This window comes from Podarcis muralis, chromosome 2 (genome assembly GCF_964188315.1).
Source record: "Podarcis muralis chromosome 2, rPodMur119.hap1.1, whole genome shotgun sequence".
NCBI lineage: Eukaryota > Metazoa > Chordata > Lepidosauria > Squamata > Lacertidae > Podarcis > Podarcis muralis.
In genome coordinates, this window is record NC_135656.1 from 4,718,538 (window position 1) to 4,737,234 (window position 18,697).

Here is an 18,697-nt window from a genome sequence, read left to right on the forward strand (position 1 = left end):
GGGGGGAACTTGCCCCTGGAGGCAGGGAGGTGTCTGCTATATGTCTCCTTCCCGAGGATGGGGAAACCTGTGGCCCTCCAGATGTTGTGGAACTACAGCTCCCATCAGCCCCAGTCAGTGTGGCCAATAGGATGGGAATTGTAGTTCAGCACGTTCTGGCTGAAGCCCAGGCTTAGCTCACTTGCGTTGAGCTATGCTACCAGGCCGCAGCCTTTCCACCCTAAGCAGCTGTTGTAGGGCAGTGGTAGGCAGCTCAGGTTTGCTCAGAAGCAAGCCCTGCTAGTTCAGATGTGGCTTATTCCTCGGTATAAGTGCATTGGGATTGCAGCCTCGCTGTGTGTGAACAGCAAGCGAGAATGTTCTCCTCGGTCAAGCCTTGCCTCAGTCAACATCTAGTAACCAGTATCATGCTAGCTTTTATTTCTCAGGGCCAAACCAGGCTTGGCGTTTTTTTGTTCTTACTTTAATGGGGTTGCAGGTGGTTCTGCATCTGATCAGAGCAGCGGTGGTGCAGAAAGGTGCTTAACCTTTGCTTTCAGACAGTTTTCCTGATCAAAATCAGGCCCCCCCCCATCTCACCAGCTGTTTTGCATTGTGTATATACTGGATTTTTTTTTCCACAGCATGAAAAGCAGCACAGGTAGCACTTGGATCAGGAAAATGGCCTGTAGGGAAAGGGTTAAACTCCCTTCCACTAATCCAGCTAGATTTGGGGTAAAAACCAAACGCTCCTGTGGGGACACACCACATGCTTCTGTCCTCACAGTTACTGTGGCCCTGAGCTTTTATACATGGGGGTTACAAAAAAACCCAGGTGCCCAGTATCTGGTTCTGGTGACTGGGTTGCCTCAAAGCTCACAAGACTGTTTGCTTCTAGCCGGTGCCTAGGAAATTTTGCTGCCTCTTTACTTAGGGTGGGGTCATAATTCAGGGATAGAGGACATAGTTTGCATGCAGAATGCCCCAGGTTAACCCCCTGGCACCTCCAGTTAAAAAGAAAAAGAAAATCAGATATCAGAGGATGTTGAAGACCTCTCTGCCTGAGATCCTGGAGAGCAATCGCTAGCCAGGATAGACAATGTGGGCTGTATGGACGCATAATCTGGACTGGTATTCTTTTATCTGTTTATTTAATCTTTACCTGACTCTTCAGCTGAAAAAGCTCAAAGAGCAGTTTATGTACAGTCTATGAAAACAAGGCAGTCCCTTCCTGCAGGCTTACAACCTAAAATAAGGAAAAAAGGAATGGATAGGGAAGAGCAAGGGACAGGGAAGCAAAGCCAGCCCTCAATTATTAAATAGGAGAATTCATCATAATTGAGATGGGGAGCAGAACAACTAATGTGCATCCTATCTCTGTGCAGTAGGCTAATTTCTCCACACACCCCTGTTTCCTCCACCCAGAGACGCCAGAGGCATGATCAGAGTTCCTTGGCAGATTCTCGTCAGGGGGAAACAGTCAAAGAGGGTTCCAAGCAGGGTTAGGGAGGGGGTGGCCTGGGGAGGGGAGAGATGGCTGGGGTAGTTGTGTGCTTCCAAGCGCCAGATAGAGAGACCAGGAGGACTGCATTCAAGCCTGGCCCCCAGATTCCCCACACCTGCTTTATAATGCCCAGCTGGGATGGAAAGTGTTCAGGTCCCTCAGCAGAACCAATGTCATGGCCCTGCTTGCCGTCTCCCTAAGGCAGCTGGAAGTATTGCTTGCATAATGAATGCACAGTCTTTTGAGTGCAAAAGAAAAACTAAGTAAGCAGGGTAGTTTCAGACACTGTGGAGAAAGAAGCGGGGAGACGTGTGAGTGCCTCTCTCGCTGCTAGAGAGGCAGGAAGGTTGTCGTCCACTGATGTCGGCAGAAGTCTTGCTAGTACTGTTGTTCTGGTCCGACACAGACCCACATTTTCTCCCCTTCAGCCCTGGCTACTTGGCACTGCCCATTCCCTTCTACCCTTGGCCTTTTAAAGAGCATGTCACAAACAGCAAGACACGTCGTGGTTTTACGCAATGATTTTTCTGAGCTTCACTTTGACCCCATTGCCCTTCTTCTCAGAAATGGCTTATAGAATTGTACAGTTGGAAGGGATCTCAGGGGTCATCTAGTCCAACCCCCTGCAATGCAGGAATAAATATGAGCTATGAAGTAATAATGAAAAGATGGCAAAAGGAACCCATGGACTTTCCCTCAGCACCAAAACTCTCGCAGATTTAGAATTCAGAATTAGAATCAGAATTTTCCCCCCGCCTCCGTTGCCCTTCTTGTCTTCTTCTCTCTTGAATTTTAAACTAAGATCACTGGGGCAGGGACCGGTTCTCTTACACTCTGTGAAGCAACATGCACATTGGTGCTGCTATTTACATAATCATAAAGGACCAGGGGTGTCTTTCATGGCAGAAAACAGGGCTCCCATGTAGGCCTGAGCCCCTGTACTTATCGCTGGTAAAAGAAAAAAGTTAGTACTCTTTCCAGTCAATATTCTGGAAACATTGTCCCAAAATGGTGGTTTCCCTCACTTGCAAACTGTTCCTATACCTTACATTAGGGAGGTTTTGGGGAGGGGCAGGGGCCGCAGCCCCCCCAGGTGACTCCCATCATTCCTGATCGCTGGCTGGACTGATGGGAGTCCTTAACCTCCAAAGGGTCACATATTCCCCATTTCTGTACTTGCACTTTCTGCCTCCCTCCTCTCACCAGGGCTGCTAGGAACAGGGGAAGCTGCCTTATACTAAAGCAGATCCCTGGTCCCTCTAGCTAAGTGCTGTCTGCATGCTGACTGCCAGTGTCCTGCCAGGGTTGCAGACTGGGAACATTCTGGGCCTCCCAAGAGATGTCAGGCCCTGAACCTGGGACCTTCTGCATGCAAAGCAGATGCTCTACCAGTCAGCTGGGATGCTTCCCTTTTGCACCTGGATCTCCTGCCTCCAGCCCAAACTGCATGTTTACATCAACCATCCATGCAAATTCTGCCACACTGCTCTAACTAGCAGGTGGGTTTCCCCCAGTCTGGACTACAGAGTTGGGGAACTCTAACCCTTCCCTGCACAGGGAGAATCCCTCCCAAGGCACTTAGTAGCTTTGCAAGGAAGGGGGGATTTTTTCAGCAGGATCACCCTGGGGGAGACATCGGTTAACCTCTTGCCTTCCTCACTCTGCAGACCACATTCTGATAGAGGTTCCTTCATGTCTGCTATTTAGCATCAAGAAGAAGAAGAAAGGTTCATGGCAGCGGAGGGCAAATGGGGTGCTGCCCCACCCACCTCACTCTGCCCTCAGCCAGGCCCCACTGGCCTATCCAGTTTAGGGCGTGGCACTGCCTGCTAGACTCCTCCATCTCAGTCTTGCTCTTGCAGGGAGGATGAAGACACACTAGCATTAGCTGTCTCTGCCTGTCAGAGCTGAGCTCTGCTGCTGGGCTGCCTTGCTTCCACCCCAGCAGTCCCAGTGGGCATCACCACTGACTCCCAGAACTTGGCAGCAAAGCATGTTAGCATCAGGGATCCCTCCCATCATGGCAAAAAGAGCCACACAGGTGGATGCTACCAAGAAAGCACAGCAATGTGCAGAAGGCGGTTTGCACACCTTGGGTGCTAGCAGTGGGCAATCTTTTCTTTCCTTCTCCGTAGCCGTCAGCAGCGCTTCCATAAAGGCAGAGCCCTTCTGGCTCACGGAACAGTTTTGCTTGTCCAGCCAAGGAACTGGTTATTGCTGCCTCCGCACAGCTGTGCAGCAGATGTATTAAGAGGAGCGTCAATAAGAGTAACCAGGTGCAAAGGAGGGAAGAGAGCCCCTGCATGCCTAATAGCTGTGCAAAAGACGGAATTTAGTGAGGACAGCATTTTTCATTGCTCTTAGGGTCTGGATACGGCACTTTCCCAGCCCTGCCTCAGATGGCAGGGACTGAGCCTGGGGCTTTCTACATGTGGAATATGTTCTCTGCCATTGTGCTGTGGCCCCTCCCATGACACAAAGTACACTGCCCCTCCTGTCTTCCACTGCACCCACTTTATCTTCATCCTATACCTGGTGTGGAAGCCAGCCAGAAACAAAGCCTTGTATTTTTCTGCAGCTGAGCTATGATGGAGGCTGAGAATTATTTGATGTTCATCATCTTGTAGGTGGAGCATGGTGCAAGTGCTAGCAAAGGAGCCAGGAAGAGTCTAGTGGTGTCAGCTAACCAGGAAAATAACAGCCTCACCTGCTCCTTTACTTTGCTCTCTAAAAAAGATGAACATCAAATAATTATCAGCATCCAGCTGCAGAAAAATTTCTGAGTTGTAGAAATTCTTTGTTACACTTTTTATCCCACCCTTTCTCCAAGGAGCTCAGAGTGAAGTACATGGTGACCCTTGCCAGGCCATGTTGTCTTCCCGATAACCCTGTGAGGCAGGTTAGGCTGAGAGATGGTGGCCAGTTCAGAGCAAAGCTCAGCACACTATTTACCATATTTTGTTCAAAATATTTATATGAATCACTCAAAGATCTCTTAAGTGATTTACAGTAGAATAAAATACAGAATGATATTCATCATAAATAAATCAGTAGCTTATTAAAAGGAGACCCATGTAAAATTAACCTTCCAGAAATTCTTGAAATGAAAATGTTTTCATGCTGAAATCTGTCCAATGTTGGTGCTTGCCTCCCTCACTTCCACGGGGCGGGGGCTCTCTATTGCAGGGGCTGCTGCCCTGAATGCCGTTATGAGTATAGAGAGGTTTGATTTAAACTCATGGCTGTGATGTAGCTTTCCTATCCACCCTACCAGGTGTAGGAAATGGAGGCCTCCAAATGTTGCTGGACTCTAACTCCCATCATCCCTGACCATTAATCATTCTTACTGGGGCTGATGGGAATTGGAGTCCAAGAACATCCGGAAGACCACTGATTCCCCATCACTGCTCTGTACCACGGTGACTCCAATTAGCAGGGGGACTTTTCTGAGCTGGGAGATGAACCTTGCCGCTTGCTGATGTATACAGATCAGACTGCTGTTAAGGGGCAAGTTTAAATGCTGGCTACCCTAGTGGGTAGCCCTAGTTGCTCGGTCCCTGCTCCTGCCAACCTAGCAGTTCAAAAGCACGTCAAAGTGCAAATAGATAAATAGGTACCGCTCCGGCGGGAAGGTAAACAGCATTTCCATGCGCTGCTCTGGTTCGCCAGAAGCGGCTTAGTCCTGCTGGCCACATGACCCGGAAGCTGTACACCGGCTCCCTCGGCCAATAAAGCGAGATGAGCGCCGCAACCCCAGAGTTGGTCACAACTGGACCTAATGGTCAGGGGTCTCTTTACCTTTACCTTACCCTAATGGGGAGCCAAACAGAACTGAGTGACTGGATGGTGGTGTCTCGGGAGGTGCTCTGCAGTGTCACAGAAGACTTCATTGCCAGACTGGCTACCTGATGCCTCACAAGCAGGATTATTATAATTCCATGGGTTGGTGGGAAGGACACAGGTCTCATGAGCCTGAAATAATTGCATGGCAAAAAATGTAGAGGTGCAGGCAGCTCCATGCTGAGATAAGCATCCTCTGTTGAATTTTGCCTGCCACACAACTGCAAAGAAGGTGGCAAATTACATGCTTATTAAGGCTGCAGCAGGATCACCTTCTGAGCATACATGGAAACCCGGCCTCTCGTGGGCCTCTTCTGAACAAGCCCTTCTGGGAAAGGGCAAGCATGGAACAGTGTATGGGGGGGGGGGAGTCCTTGAGGTGCCGCGTTGCTCTTCCTCAGTGTCTGTGCCTTTCTTGTCCCTTTCTAGGTGCCAGTTCCGCTTCACCTCTGACTCCCAAAGCCCCGCCGGCAGCCAGCCCTGTCCCCACCAGTGCAATGGAAGGCGGGGGCCTGGGCTGCCCTGTGGCCTCGGGCCCCGACCCCTTCCCCTTCCTGGCACAGGAGCAGGCGCTGCCTTTTGGGAACGCTCTACCTCCCGGGCTGCTCCCCCTGGGCTCCTTCCCCTTCTCGCTGACGCTGGGCCCGGAGACGCCACTGCCCCCCCTGAACCTGCAAGGGGACCCCGAGGGGCAGCCCTTGCTGCCTCTGGTGCTGCCCAGCCTGGATTTGCTGCACCAACCCAGCGGACTCCTGGCATCGCTGCTGGGGCTGCCAGAGGCGACGTGCGAGGTGGAGAGGGAGGCAGCCGCCACGGAGCCCCTGCTGGAGCCCTTCAGCGGCCTCCATGAAACTCTGCAGCCCTTGCTCTTCCCAGCACTTTCCACCTCTCCAGCTGTCCTAGCTTTAAACTCAGCACTGCTGGCGACCAGCCTAGGCCCTTCTGACCCTGGGCCAGGGCCCCCACAGGTAAGAAAACTGTAGGCGGGGTTTGCCGGGGGCTGCTTGTTCCTTTTAAGAGGAAGGTAGAAGTTGCACAGGTGCAGCTTCTCCTCTCGCAGGGCACTGGGGAGGAGGGAGGGTGGGATGGAAGGAACTGTATTTAGTGAATACCAGCCAGGCTCAGAACACTTAAAGGGGCCTTGTGCAATGTGGTCACAGATGGAAAGCAGGTGGGAGGAGGAGATGACAGCCGCAGGAAGCATGGGGCTTGCACATACCTGAAAAGCAATGATTTCTGTCTCTCTTTTAAACTAATGATGGAACAGTTATTATTTTATATGGTGCCACTTTGCAGAGGCCCATAAACAGCATCCATGGCCCAAGGAGTTTCCATAATTTGTCCATCGCCATGTGGGTGGAGGTGGAGTGATTCTATATCCCTCAAATACTGTAGAGGGGTGCAGTGCAACTTTGCCCACAGAATCCCTGCCAATCATTGCTAGGGCATCCAGTGTCAGGGGATGGGAGGCAGAGCTCTGCCCTCACCAAAATAGCATCCCAAAGTGTAATACCGAAGTGTAGCATCAAAAGGAGGAAGACAGGCATTTACTCCCTAGTGAGCGGCTAGAAAGTGAAGGGCTCGGACTTCCGGTCGGTGCCAGCGCTTAATGGCGGTCCTACCTCCGGGCTCCGGAGAAGGACTGCTCCGCAAGTTCGGGTCTTACCCGCTACGGCGAGTGGGGGACCCCTAAAATCCCAGGCGCTGAAGCCTGAGAGCAAGGAGACTCGGTGGGCACCTTTGCGCCCCCCGGTACTGTGAAAGAGCCTTTTTAAAGGCTCCGGAGCGGCATCGGGAGTGAGCGCGGTGCTAAGAGTCGCTACCCAGCCTGCGGAGTGAAGCCGCGTCGCCATTAGCGGAGAGCGCCGATTCCTTCCTGAAAGAAAATCTGGACTGGATTCCCGTGAGTAAGAACGAAAAAAAAAAAAAGAAACGGGACCTTTAAAATTGGGGAAATTTGGCTGAAAACGGGAGGGCATAAAATAAGGAAGTCTGCCCCCCCCGGACTGCAGAAACTTAAAGCAACGAAAGACCTCGCTGCAGTTATAAGAAACTTAGTTGCGAACTGTCAACCCTGAGCTGTCAAAAGTATCTCTTCCCTCCCGATCGGCAGGAGAAGGGGGAAAAAAGACAGTCTTGTGAAGATACTCTTAATTTAAAGGGAAACAAAGTTTTTCACTGCCCTGATCCCCGGGGACGATCTGCCAGGAGTTAACACCGGGAAAACTGTTCTTTAAAATAACTTTGAAGTGGATATAGACTATACCTTAAATGGTGAAAAAGTTTTAAGACTTTTAAGACTTGAATGGGACTTTGTTACAGATATTTGACTACCTAAATCTAACTGGAGAAAAAGTTTTACAACTTTAATGGCGGACTTTAGATTTTTTACATCCGGCTTTCTGTTTCTTTGTTTCCTCTAACTTGGATACTATTAATTGCTCCCTCTTGAGGACTAAGAGGGAAAAAACTGCAAAGTAACTGACTAACAGTGGGATTTTCCATTGCAAGTTTTTCCTGTGAGAATGGCCTTGGGATATGAGTGGCACGGCAGAGGAGATAAGAACCAGATCTAAAGCTAAACTAACACAAAAGAAAAGAGGCTCAATCTCTGGCAACACAGTGCCTGCACCGGAAAGTGCGACAGCAGCATCAATGGAATCTATGACACAGGCACTGCTTAAAATAAATCAATCCCTAGAGGCCTTAACAAAGCAATCTACAGAAAACTCAAAGAAATTGACAGAACTTACAGCAAGATTGGATTTGAACACCACATCAGTGGCGACTAATACAGAATCTATAAATAGACTGATTCAGGAATCTTCAGAAACGAGGAAAATTGCAGAGAGTGCAAAATCTGTTGCAGGGGAGACACAGGAAAAACTTGTGCCGATTGAGAAAAAGGTGAATGAGCATGAAGCGGCCCTCTCCTTACTGGAGCTACAACGGAAAGAACGGAATTTGAAATTAAGACAGGTTCCAGAGAACGAAGAGGACAATCTGACGGAATTTCTCACAGAGGCAATTCTGGAAAATTGGCAAGGAGATCTGGAGGAAGATGAAGTAGAGATAACAACTGCTTTCAGACTTGGTAGAAAGCAAAGCAAGAAGTCAAGGGATTGTCTGATTACCTTCAGAACCAAAGAGGAAAGAGACAAGATACTGAACCTCCATTATCAAAAAGCTTTGGTGATTGGAAACATTCAAGTCCAAATCTTTAAGGACATCCCTAAATACATCTTGGAAGTGAGGACTTTTTATAGAGACTTGGCCAATTTGTTGAGGAAGAACTTTATACCCTTCAGGTGGGAATTTCCACAGGGGTTGTCCTTTAACTACAAAGGGAAGAAAGTAAGAATAAGAACAGTACAGGAAAAAGAACACTTTTTGGAGAGAAACCTAGAGGACCTACAGAAAGGTACGGTGGACCCGGCAAAAGAAGGACAAGGATTAACATCAGAAGGAGGAGGGCTAACGGACATTGCAAATTTATCATTTGGACTACCACAACCGCCAACTGAAGAGGAAGAAAAGCTTGGAGCAGTCGGAGGGTCAAACATCTAATAAACAAAATGTCTCTGCAACTTCTTAGCTGGAATTGTAACGGTTTGAACCTTCCCAGAAAAAAACGACAAGTTTTTCACATTTTGAAAAGGGAACAACTGGATCTGATATGTCTACAGGAAACTCATATAACCAGAGCACACAGGAAACTGTTGGTGAACAAAAGATTAGGACAAGAATTTATATCTTCTGATAAAGTTAAAAAGAGAGGAGTAGTGATTTATGCAAAAGAAAAATTGGACCCAAAAATGAAATTTAAGGATGAAGAAGGAAGATATCTGGCAATTGAAGTACAGATTCAGGGGGGGAAATACTTGATAATTGGAATATATGCACCAAATGATGGGAAGGCAGAATTTTTTAAGAAGTTGCATGAGACTTTATTGGACTATCTCGACTACAAAATAATAATGATGGGGGACATGAACGGAGTGGTCTCCACAAATATGGATAAGGCACAAAGACAGACAATATCTAAAGAAGGAAGACTACCAAAGACTTTCTTTGAGATGACGGAAAACATGGACTTGATTGACATTTGGAGAACAAGGAACCCTCTCGAGAGAGAGGGAACTTTTTTCTCGGAATCTAAAATGACATGGACAAGAATTGACCAAATTTGGGTGTCTAGTGTGATGGCTACAAAGATTAAGAAAGTAGAAATCTGCCCAAAAACCTGCTCCGATCATAACGCTGTAAAGATGGAAATGAAAATGACAACAACTGGATCCTTTAGATGGAGAATGAATGACTCCTTATTTAGAGATGAACAATTTTGTAAAAAGGCCCTAAAGACATTGAAAGATTACTTTGAGATAAATTTGAGAACAGAAGTTGAAAAAAGAACAATTTGGGACGCGAGTAAAGCCGTGATGAGAGGCTTCCTGATACAACAGAATTCAATCAAGAGGAAAAAGCAAAATGAAAGGAAAGAAAGAATTTTGGAAAAAATGAAGGAAGGAGAAAAGAAACTGAGGTCAAAACCAAAGTCTCAAGAAATTTTGAGAGAGATAAAGTATTACCAGATGCAATACATGGAATTGACAAATCAAGAGATAGAATGGAAAATCAAACAAATGAGACAAAGGACTTTCGAGTCAGCAGACAAATGTGGGAAGCTCCTTGCATGGCAATTGAAAAAGAGGCAAAAATTGAATACGGTCACCTGTTTGGAGATAGAGGGAAAGAATATTCATAAGCCAAATGAGATAAGTAATTGTTTCCAAAGCTTCTTTAGGAAATTATACACACAAGGGCCAGTGAACGAACAAGAAATAGATGAATTTCTTAAAAATCATGGACTACCTAAAATTTCAGAACAGGGCAAGTTGACTTTGAATGAGAAAATAACAGAACAAGAAATAGAGGAGGCCATTCAAAAGGCACAACTGGGAAAGTCTCCAGGACCAGATGGCTTGACGGCCAGATATTATAAAGCTTTGAAAGAATGCTTAGTGCAACCATTGAAAGAAGTCTGTAACGAAATTCTGGAGGGGGAAAAGGCACCTGAAACGTGGAAAGAGGCTTTTATCTCACTTATACCAAAGACTGAGACTGAAAAGAATCAGGTTAAGAACTACCGCCCGATATCATTACTAAATGTGGATTACAAAATTTTTGCAGACATTCTAGCAAAAAGACTGAAGAAAGTATTGATAGGTGAGATTCATAAGGACCAAACTGGCTTTCTCCCGGGAAGACACATGTCTGACAATGTGAGGAATATAATAGACATTGTGGAACTGCTGGAAATGAACATTAACAGAAAAGCGGTTTTGATTTTTGTGGACGCGGAGAAAGCCTTTGACAACATTTGTTGGAGTTTTATGAAAAAGAATCTCCAAGGGATGGGGGTAGGCCAAGGTTTTGAAAATGGTATAGGTGCAATATACTCTGAGCAGAAGGCAAAGCTAATTGTGAATAATGTGGTAACGGAAGAGTTAGCTATAGAGAAAGGAACACGACAGGGATGCCCTATTTCCCCTCTACTTTTCATACTGGTCCTGGAGGTTTTGTTAAATATGATTAGAAAGGACCAGTTGGTTAAAGGAATTCAGGTCGGAGTGAGAGAATATAAACTAAGGGCATTTGCAGATGACCTAGTTTTGACTCTGCAGCAGCCAAACACTAGTACAAAAAGAGTTTTAGAACTGATTGAGATATTTGGTCAAGTTGCAGGATTTAAATTGAATAAACAAAAAACTAAAGTCTTGGAGAAAAATCTAACAAATGAAGAAAAAGAGACATTCCAGAATGAAACAGGTTTGGGGATAGCAAAAAAAGTGAAGTACTTGGGGGTGAATTTGACAGCGAAAAATGTGAATTTATTTAAAGACAATTATGACAAATGTTGGACAGAAATCAAGAAAGATTTAGACATATGGTCAAGGCTGAAACTTTCCTTGTTAGGCAGAATTGCTGTTATCAAAATGAATGTATTGCCTAGAATGTTATTTTTGTTTCAGACATTACAAATAATAGACAAGATGGACTGTTTCAAGAGGTGGCAGAAAGACATATCGAAGTTTGTTTGGCAGGGCAAAAAGCCGAGAATAAAATTTAAGACATTAACAGATGCAAAAGATAGAGGGGGTTTTGCCCTGCCGGACTTAAGACTTTACTATGAATCAGCAGCGTTTTGCTGGTTGAAAGACTGGCTGCTCCTCGAGAATACAGACATTTTGGATCTTGAAGGATTTGATAACAGATTTGGTTGGCATGCATATATATGGTATGACAAGGTAAAAGCGCACAAAGGTTTTAAGAACCATATGGTGAGGAAAGCTTTGTATAATGTTTGGATAAGGTACAAAGATTTGTTTGAAAGTAGAACCCCTAGGTGGCTGTCACCAATGGAGGCAAAAGAGGTGAAAAAATTGAATATGGGTTCTAATTGGCCTAAATATTTTGAAATCTTAGAACAAGATGGTGAAAAAGTAAAATTGCAGAGTTTCGAGAAGCTGAAGTTTAAGGTCAGAGATTGGTTACATTATCGACAGATAAATGAAGTTTTTAAGCAGGACAGAAAGAAAGGCTTCCAAGTGGAGAAGTCAAAACTAGAAACAGAACTGTTAGAACCCAATACTAAAAATTTATCAAGAATGTACAACTTGCTGTTGAAATGGAATACTCAAGATGAAATGGTGAAATCTAGCATGATTAAATGGGCACAGGATATGGGGCATGACATTGAGCTTGCTGACTGGGAGCAGTTATGGACCACAGGTGTTAAATTCACAGCATGTAATGCCTTAAGAGAAAACATTATGAAAATGATCTACAGGTGGTACATGACTCCGGCCAAGTTAGCAAAGATCTATCATTTGCCCAACAATAAGTGTTGGAAATGCAATGAAACGGAGGGAACCTTCTATCACCTTTGGTGGACCTGCCCGAAGATTAAGGCTTTCTGGGAAATGATCTATAATGAAATTTAAAAAGTTCTAAAGAGAACCTTTATTAAAAAAACAGAAGCCTTCCTCTTGGGCATGGTGGGCCAAATGGTGCCAAAGAAGGATAGGACATTTTTTATGTACGCCACAACAGCAGCAAGAATTCTTCTAGCAAAGTATTGGAAGACGCAAGATTTACCCACGTTGGAAGAATGGCAGACGAAGGTGATTGATTATACGGGACTGGCAGAGATGACTGGCAGAATTCGAGACCGGGGGAAAGAGGCGGTGGATGAAGATTGGAACAAATTCAAAGTTTATCTTAAAAACTGTTGTAATTTGGAAAATTAGGGGCTCAGGGTAATAAGAGATAAAGAACTACAGTTGTATTAATAACTCATAGAAGTCAAATTTATGAAATATAAACAAGTTTATTGCGAAAGGGTTGCTGGAAAATCTTGAAACAAGAATGCAGAAAAGGGGTGGTACGGGGAAGTCGATTTTGTGTTTGTTTATGTTTATGTTTTTGCTTTGTTTCTTTTTTACTTATGGAAAACTAATAAAAATTTATTCAAAAAAAAAAAAAGAAAGAAAGAAAGAAAGAAAGAAAGCGAAGGGCTCTCCAAGATACACGTGGGACTGGGAGCTACCTGCCCGCTTTGCTCCTAGTGCCCTGTGTCTGGGTCTCATTCCTTGGTCGTGCTGTAGTGTTATGGAATGCCAGGAATTAATAATGAAGAATGAGATCGACATTTGACGGCTCAGCTGACCTGCCATATTGCACAAATAGGAGCAAGCACGGCTGCTCTAAAAAAACAGGAATTCTGCAGAGGGTGAGATGCGGCAACACTGAGCCATAGCACCAGGCTTCAGGCGCTCTCCCCAAATCAGCTGCCGGTCTTGCCCTACCCCTTCGCTCCCCCCTCACCCTCTGCTGCTTCTTCCACCCCAGACTGGCCTGGCTGGCACTCCTGTGGCACCTACCTCCACCAGCGCAACATCGACGACTACTGAGGGCGCCCCCAGCACCTCAGGGCGGCTGCATCCCCTGATGCCTCAGCTTGTGAACCCGCTGCTGAGCACCACACTTCTGGGTGAGTTAAACCCCTTCTTTCTGCAGGGCCAACTCCTAGGAAGGTGAAGCAATTAAGGTGTGACAGGGTGGCGGAGGGGGGCTAGCAGGAGCTGCAGCCACATACTAACGTGTCTGAATCGGTGGGACTGGGATTGAACAGATGTAGTTGTGTCACGGCAGAAAGAATCAGTCCTGCCTTTACAGCTTTGTGTTGCCAGCCCTTCCACCCATTCTGGTTTATTATTTGGGCCTCTAGTTGAAAAGGAATCACAGCCACTGATACTATGCATTCATTAATGCTCCACATAGGGTCTGGTCATCCGCCCATCCGCCCCCCCCCCCCCCGGCAACAGAAACCATGAAAGGAGCCAAACTGACAATAAAAAAACCTGTGGCCAAGGTCACCCAGTCAGCTCATTGAGGTGGTGATGGGGAAACACCCCTCTGACTTCTGTTTACTTGCATTCTTCCTCTTGATCCAAGGCTGGGAAACTCAGGCCCTCCAGAAGTTTGGACTCCAATTCCCATCAGCCCCTCTCAGCATGGCCTAGGATCAGGGATGATGGGAGCTGTAGTCCAGGAAGATCTTGAGGGGAACAGGCTCCCCCCCCCCAAAAAAAAATAATATTTGGGGGTATTTTGGGCTCTCACGTTTTCAGGCTTTGGATTCCAGAAGTATTTGAAGGCCCTTGAAGCCTGTTTGTTCAGCAGAATTGTGGAAGAGCTCTATGTACATGCAGCTGCACATGTCTAAATTATTCCACTGCAGTTGACAGCAGGTGTATGTGCAGAAGTCCCTTTCACCCTTTTGGAGGAACAATCCTGTTCCCTTTAGTCAGTATATATTGGGCAGGGGAAGAGAACATACAAAAACAGGTGCTGTTACAGCTCTTGCGGTGAGACACCTTGGATCACCCTGGGGACGGTTGTGTGAGAGTGACATTGTTCACAGCCTGGCCTCCTTCTCTCCACCATGTAGGTGACCTGTCAGGGCTGAACCCAGGATCCGGCCCCTCGTTGATTGGAAACCCTCTTCTCCAGGCCCAGCAGCCGCTTCTGCCACCCAGCCTGCAAGGGCCACTAGGACTCCAGCTTTTCCAAGGGCAGCTGCCACTGCTGGCCGCCTCCAACCCCCTGGCCTGCCTCCTCCAGAGCTTGCAAGTAAGTGGAGAGCCGAGGGCTGTATCCGGCTTCCAAGGGCAAGGCAGCATTCAGAAACACCCCCCAGATTCAGTACTTGGGGAAAATGCTTGTGAGTGTTTTTAAACTCACAAATGTACACAAATATGCTGCATTAGCATTGCTTACTTTGCTGTATTTGGGCTATTTTGGAATGTTATAGGATGGGTTAGGAGTGTTATGCTTGACATTTTAAAAAATTGCATCTTTTCACCAAGTTGTGCACGCGCGCACACACCCCTCTCTCTCTCTCTCACACACACACACTTACTTCCTGGTAGCATCCTCACAACTCTGTGAGGTGAAGAGTGAGTGCCAGGGGCAAGGCCTAAAGTACATAATTGACAGTAGTCAACAGCTGTTTTAGAAGGAAAAGCTGATTTTGGTAAGGGTGATCAGAAGTGTGAGGGGGGTGGGGAGCTGCCACCCATCAGGATAGGGTTTTCCTAGGCTCTTGTTCATGTGTGTTTACATGTAACATGTATTTTAGGCCAGAGTGGGGATTAGACCCTGGATCTCCTTAGTCAAAGCCCAACACTCTCCAATAGGCTGGTTCACTGGGATGGCGAAGGATTAAAAAGAAGCAAGGCGAGATGAGCAATGGAAGCAGGAAAATAGGGAGCAGGGGAGGCACGCCCTGGGTGCTGCTGGACTCCAGCTCCCATCAGCCCCAGCCAGCAGGACCAACGGCCAGGGTTGATGGGAGTTGGAGTCCAACATCTTCTGGAACACCACAGGTTCCCCACCGCTGGACTTTGGGAAAGAAATAGTAGCACAGGGTGTTGCTGAAAAGACGAATGTTTTGAATACTGAGGCCAGCTTTCATGGACTCAGCAGAAGTGAAGCAGTCCTTGCACAGTTCTGACGGATTTCCTCTGTTGTCTTGTCTCTTTTTGCCAGCTGAGCTCCGGCTTTGGCATCCCAGAGAAGTCCGTGCAACCGAGTGAAGCCCCAGCCCCAGCCTTGGCCAGCGGGGCCCCTGCAGCAGAGACGGAGCCAGGCCACAACACGGCGTTGCCCCCCCCCTGCACGGACGCTGCCCCTACAAGTGCCTTAGAGCCGCCCAGAGCCCTCGAGCCAGCCAGGCAAGGACAGCAGGAGGCCCCGCTGGGGCAGGAGGCCAGCAGCTCGCGCTCCCCGCTCAAGAGGCCCCGCCGTGGCACGGAAGACCTGAACGGAGACTCCGGCAGCAGCCTCTCTCGGGGGCCGGGGCGGGGCGGCAAGTCTGGACGGCGAGGGGGCGGGCGGGGCAGGGGCAGGCGGCACTTCAACGGCCAGCTTCCCGACTTGGGCGCGGGGCACCCGTCCCATCCTGCCTGGCGCTGCAACGGGGAGATGGTGGCCAGCAGTGCTGAAAGCCAAGCGGGCCCTTTTGCTGTCCAGGAGATAAAGGTAGGTCAGGTGCCGAAACAAGGGGGACAGGGAGTAGGGGGTGACTGGGAAATGGGCTCCACCCTGACTTGGCTAAGGGGTGGGGGAGGGAGCACGGCTTGCAAGGCCCCCTTGCTATTCAGAGGCAAGCTGTCTCCTGCTTTCCTGTTGCTGCAGACAAATGGGATGGCTCCGCCATGATGGACAGCTACCCATCCATATTGCTGGCCATCTGAGTTGGACACCACATGCTGGACTAGGTAGACCCGAGGCCTTTGTGCACCAACGCACTTCTAATGCTGCTGTTTTCAGCATAAGGAATGCCTCTGGTTTGAGCACTTCCTTCTGCATTGGCTATGAAGGGCCTCTTCCAGGCTGAGCTGCAATAGTGTTCAGTGAGGCTGCTAGGGAGCTTCACACAACAAGTCTGAGTGAAGCATTGGGTTTGCGCACTCACACTCACACACCCGACACCCTTGCATAGCCAGGAAGAGGGTGTCCATCAAGTCTGACTTTTATCTCAGTTTAGCATTACATTCAAACTAGGGGTTCTGGTTTTTAAAAGACGGACCAGTTTAATAAGTCAGTGAGTTTGAAGTTAGCTTGTTATGAAACTAAAATTGACAGAGCTCTTCAGGGCCGCTTGGTAGGAAGAGGTCAGGGGAGCACATGAGCCTTGTGGGATATTCAAAGTGGCCTTTGCATAATGGTCCTGAGGAGTCCAGGGATTGGAAGATGGACAAACTGGGTGGAGCTGAGTGGGCAAATGGATGGCTCCAAGGACGCTGGGAGCAGGAGGAGGGGGAGGAGATGCAGATGCTCACCTTCCAGTCATCCTTCTTGCAGGGCCCTCCTGGAAGGCGACCAGCCCGACGAGGCCGGAGGAGAAAAAGCAGGTGAGGACCATGTCCCAGAAAGGATGGGGCTCATGGCAGAAGTTGAGCAAGGTTGGGGGCCACTGAAAGCTTCTTCCTTCTCTTTAATCCACCCTTGTTTTTTTGCAGTGGTGCCCGGCCCAGCGCCCGACCCGAAGCTACACGGATCCGGGGTCCCAGTGCTGATCCAGGGCCCAGCCCATTGGTAAGTGCCACCCCACCCCACCCCAATGCCACCTCCTTCAGAGTGGTAGGCACTAATCTGCCTTGCAGCAAGGCTGCTTTCTCCCTCCTCCCGTGTGCCTGGACACCACACACAGCCCAACACCTAGCGGGAAAGGGTTAACCATGCACTTCTCCAAGCCTCCACATTTGTAGGTCGCAAAGACTCAACCAACTGCTTGGGGTGAAAGAGAACCCAAGGGAGCAACCACAAGTCACCACCTCATGCACCCCGCGTGGCACCCAAGTCAGAGCAGAGGCAAACTATTTTCTTGGCAAAGTGCTTCTCAAGGTCACAGGCGGCCAGCGAGGGTTCCTCCAAGCTGCTCCCTGGGTCCTAGAGCATGATAGACCTTTTGGCCCACAGTGAGACACCACTGGGTGGCACCAAGAAGGTGTAATAGAGCAGAGAAGCCTCTCTCAGCTACCATCCCTACTACACACAGGGGCAGGCAATGGCCTGTATTCTGTCAAAGAGGTCTTCCTCTTGCCGCTCCCCTGTGGCTTCATTGTGGAGCAGCCATGTGTCCTGCCTTACAGAGGTCAGTCCTCTGGGTGAAGGGCAGTCTGCTCCAAGGCCAGTTTAAAGATGAGAAACTGTAAGGAGGCTTCTCCTAACAGGATTTTCTAGAAGATAATCGCATTGAAATTGCCCATGGAAGGTTGGCACCTGGACAGCTGACTGAGCAGGCACACACAGCTCACATGGTCACAGTCTTTCCCACCCTGACAAGATGCATTTCTGTTTCAATAACAGTAGTTCCTAAATTAGCACGGGTACATATTTATCAGCACCTGCAATTTTTTTGCATAAATATGTGCCCTCTTTTGTCCCCCCCCCCTTTTTGTTTGGTGGTGAGGGTGATGCCTTTCCTATTTTGGGGCAAAGCACAAGTGGCACCCCCCCCCCACCTTCATTGCCACAATTTATGTCTTCAGATAATCATTTCCTTTAAAGCACTTACTGTCCCTGAAAAGCAAAAATATCAATACACTGTGTGGATCTGATTGTGCCGCAAATGGAAGAGCCAGGCTTCTGGTGTCCATTGGCTTCATCAGGATTTCTGTGTTTTCAGTTTAAAATAAACAATTGATCAAAAAGCTTTCTACATTTTGGAGATGAGCAAAAAACAAAACAACCAGAGAAAAGGCAATGCAAATTCACCTAAAAGTGAAGACTTAGAAGGTGTCCTACAATTTTACATTATCACTCCCATGCCCTGGTGATTTTATTCTTTGTTTAAAACATTTCCATGTCACTTTTTGAAAGTGCTTAAGGCAGCTTAGAACATGATGATTTTAAGCTCAAGGCTGTGTGCACAAAAACAGGGTAGAAACCTGTACCTACAGCAGCAAAAGCCATCATACCTCTCCCCCTGCCAGCCATTATCTCCATGTCCAAAGGCCTTTTAGAAGAAACAGGCCAACACACCCATCACTGGATATCAACAGGACAAGCCCAGAGAAGGACCTGTGAGGAGGCAGCAACGTCAGCAGATCCCAGGAAGGGCAGAGGCTGGGATAAGTGGTTCTCTGGACATCTTCCCTGAAACCACAGGGCAGCAGGACCCAAGAGAAGCTGACAGGAAGCTGATGAGGTCACCAGGGGAAATTCCCAAGGGAGGGTGACTCCAGGGCACTGAGGGACTATGAAAGCAGCTGGAGGAACATTGGAAGCTTGCCCTAAGTTAGA

The 18,697-nt window shown here is 47.9% G+C and overlaps 1 protein-coding gene across 1 annotated transcript in view; it reads left to right on the forward strand.

Moving 5' to 3' along the window:
- MBD6 (methyl-CpG binding domain protein 6) overlaps nucleotides 1-18,697 on the forward strand; it is a 34,337-nt gene that overhangs the window by 12,908 nt on the left and 2,732 nt on the right. The window contains exons 7-12 of the mRNA XM_028721304.2: nucleotides 5,753-6,291; nucleotides 13,235-13,376; nucleotides 14,337-14,518; nucleotides 15,437-15,928; nucleotides 16,754-16,803; nucleotides 16,912-16,987. Of these exons, the coding sequence (XP_028577137.2) occupies nucleotides 5,753-6,291; nucleotides 13,235-13,376; nucleotides 14,337-14,518; nucleotides 15,437-15,928; nucleotides 16,754-16,803; nucleotides 16,912-16,987 (1,481 nt within the window). The remainder of the gene's footprint in view (nucleotides 1-5,752; nucleotides 6,292-13,234; nucleotides 13,377-14,336; nucleotides 14,519-15,436; nucleotides 15,929-16,753; nucleotides 16,804-16,911; nucleotides 16,988-18,697) is intronic.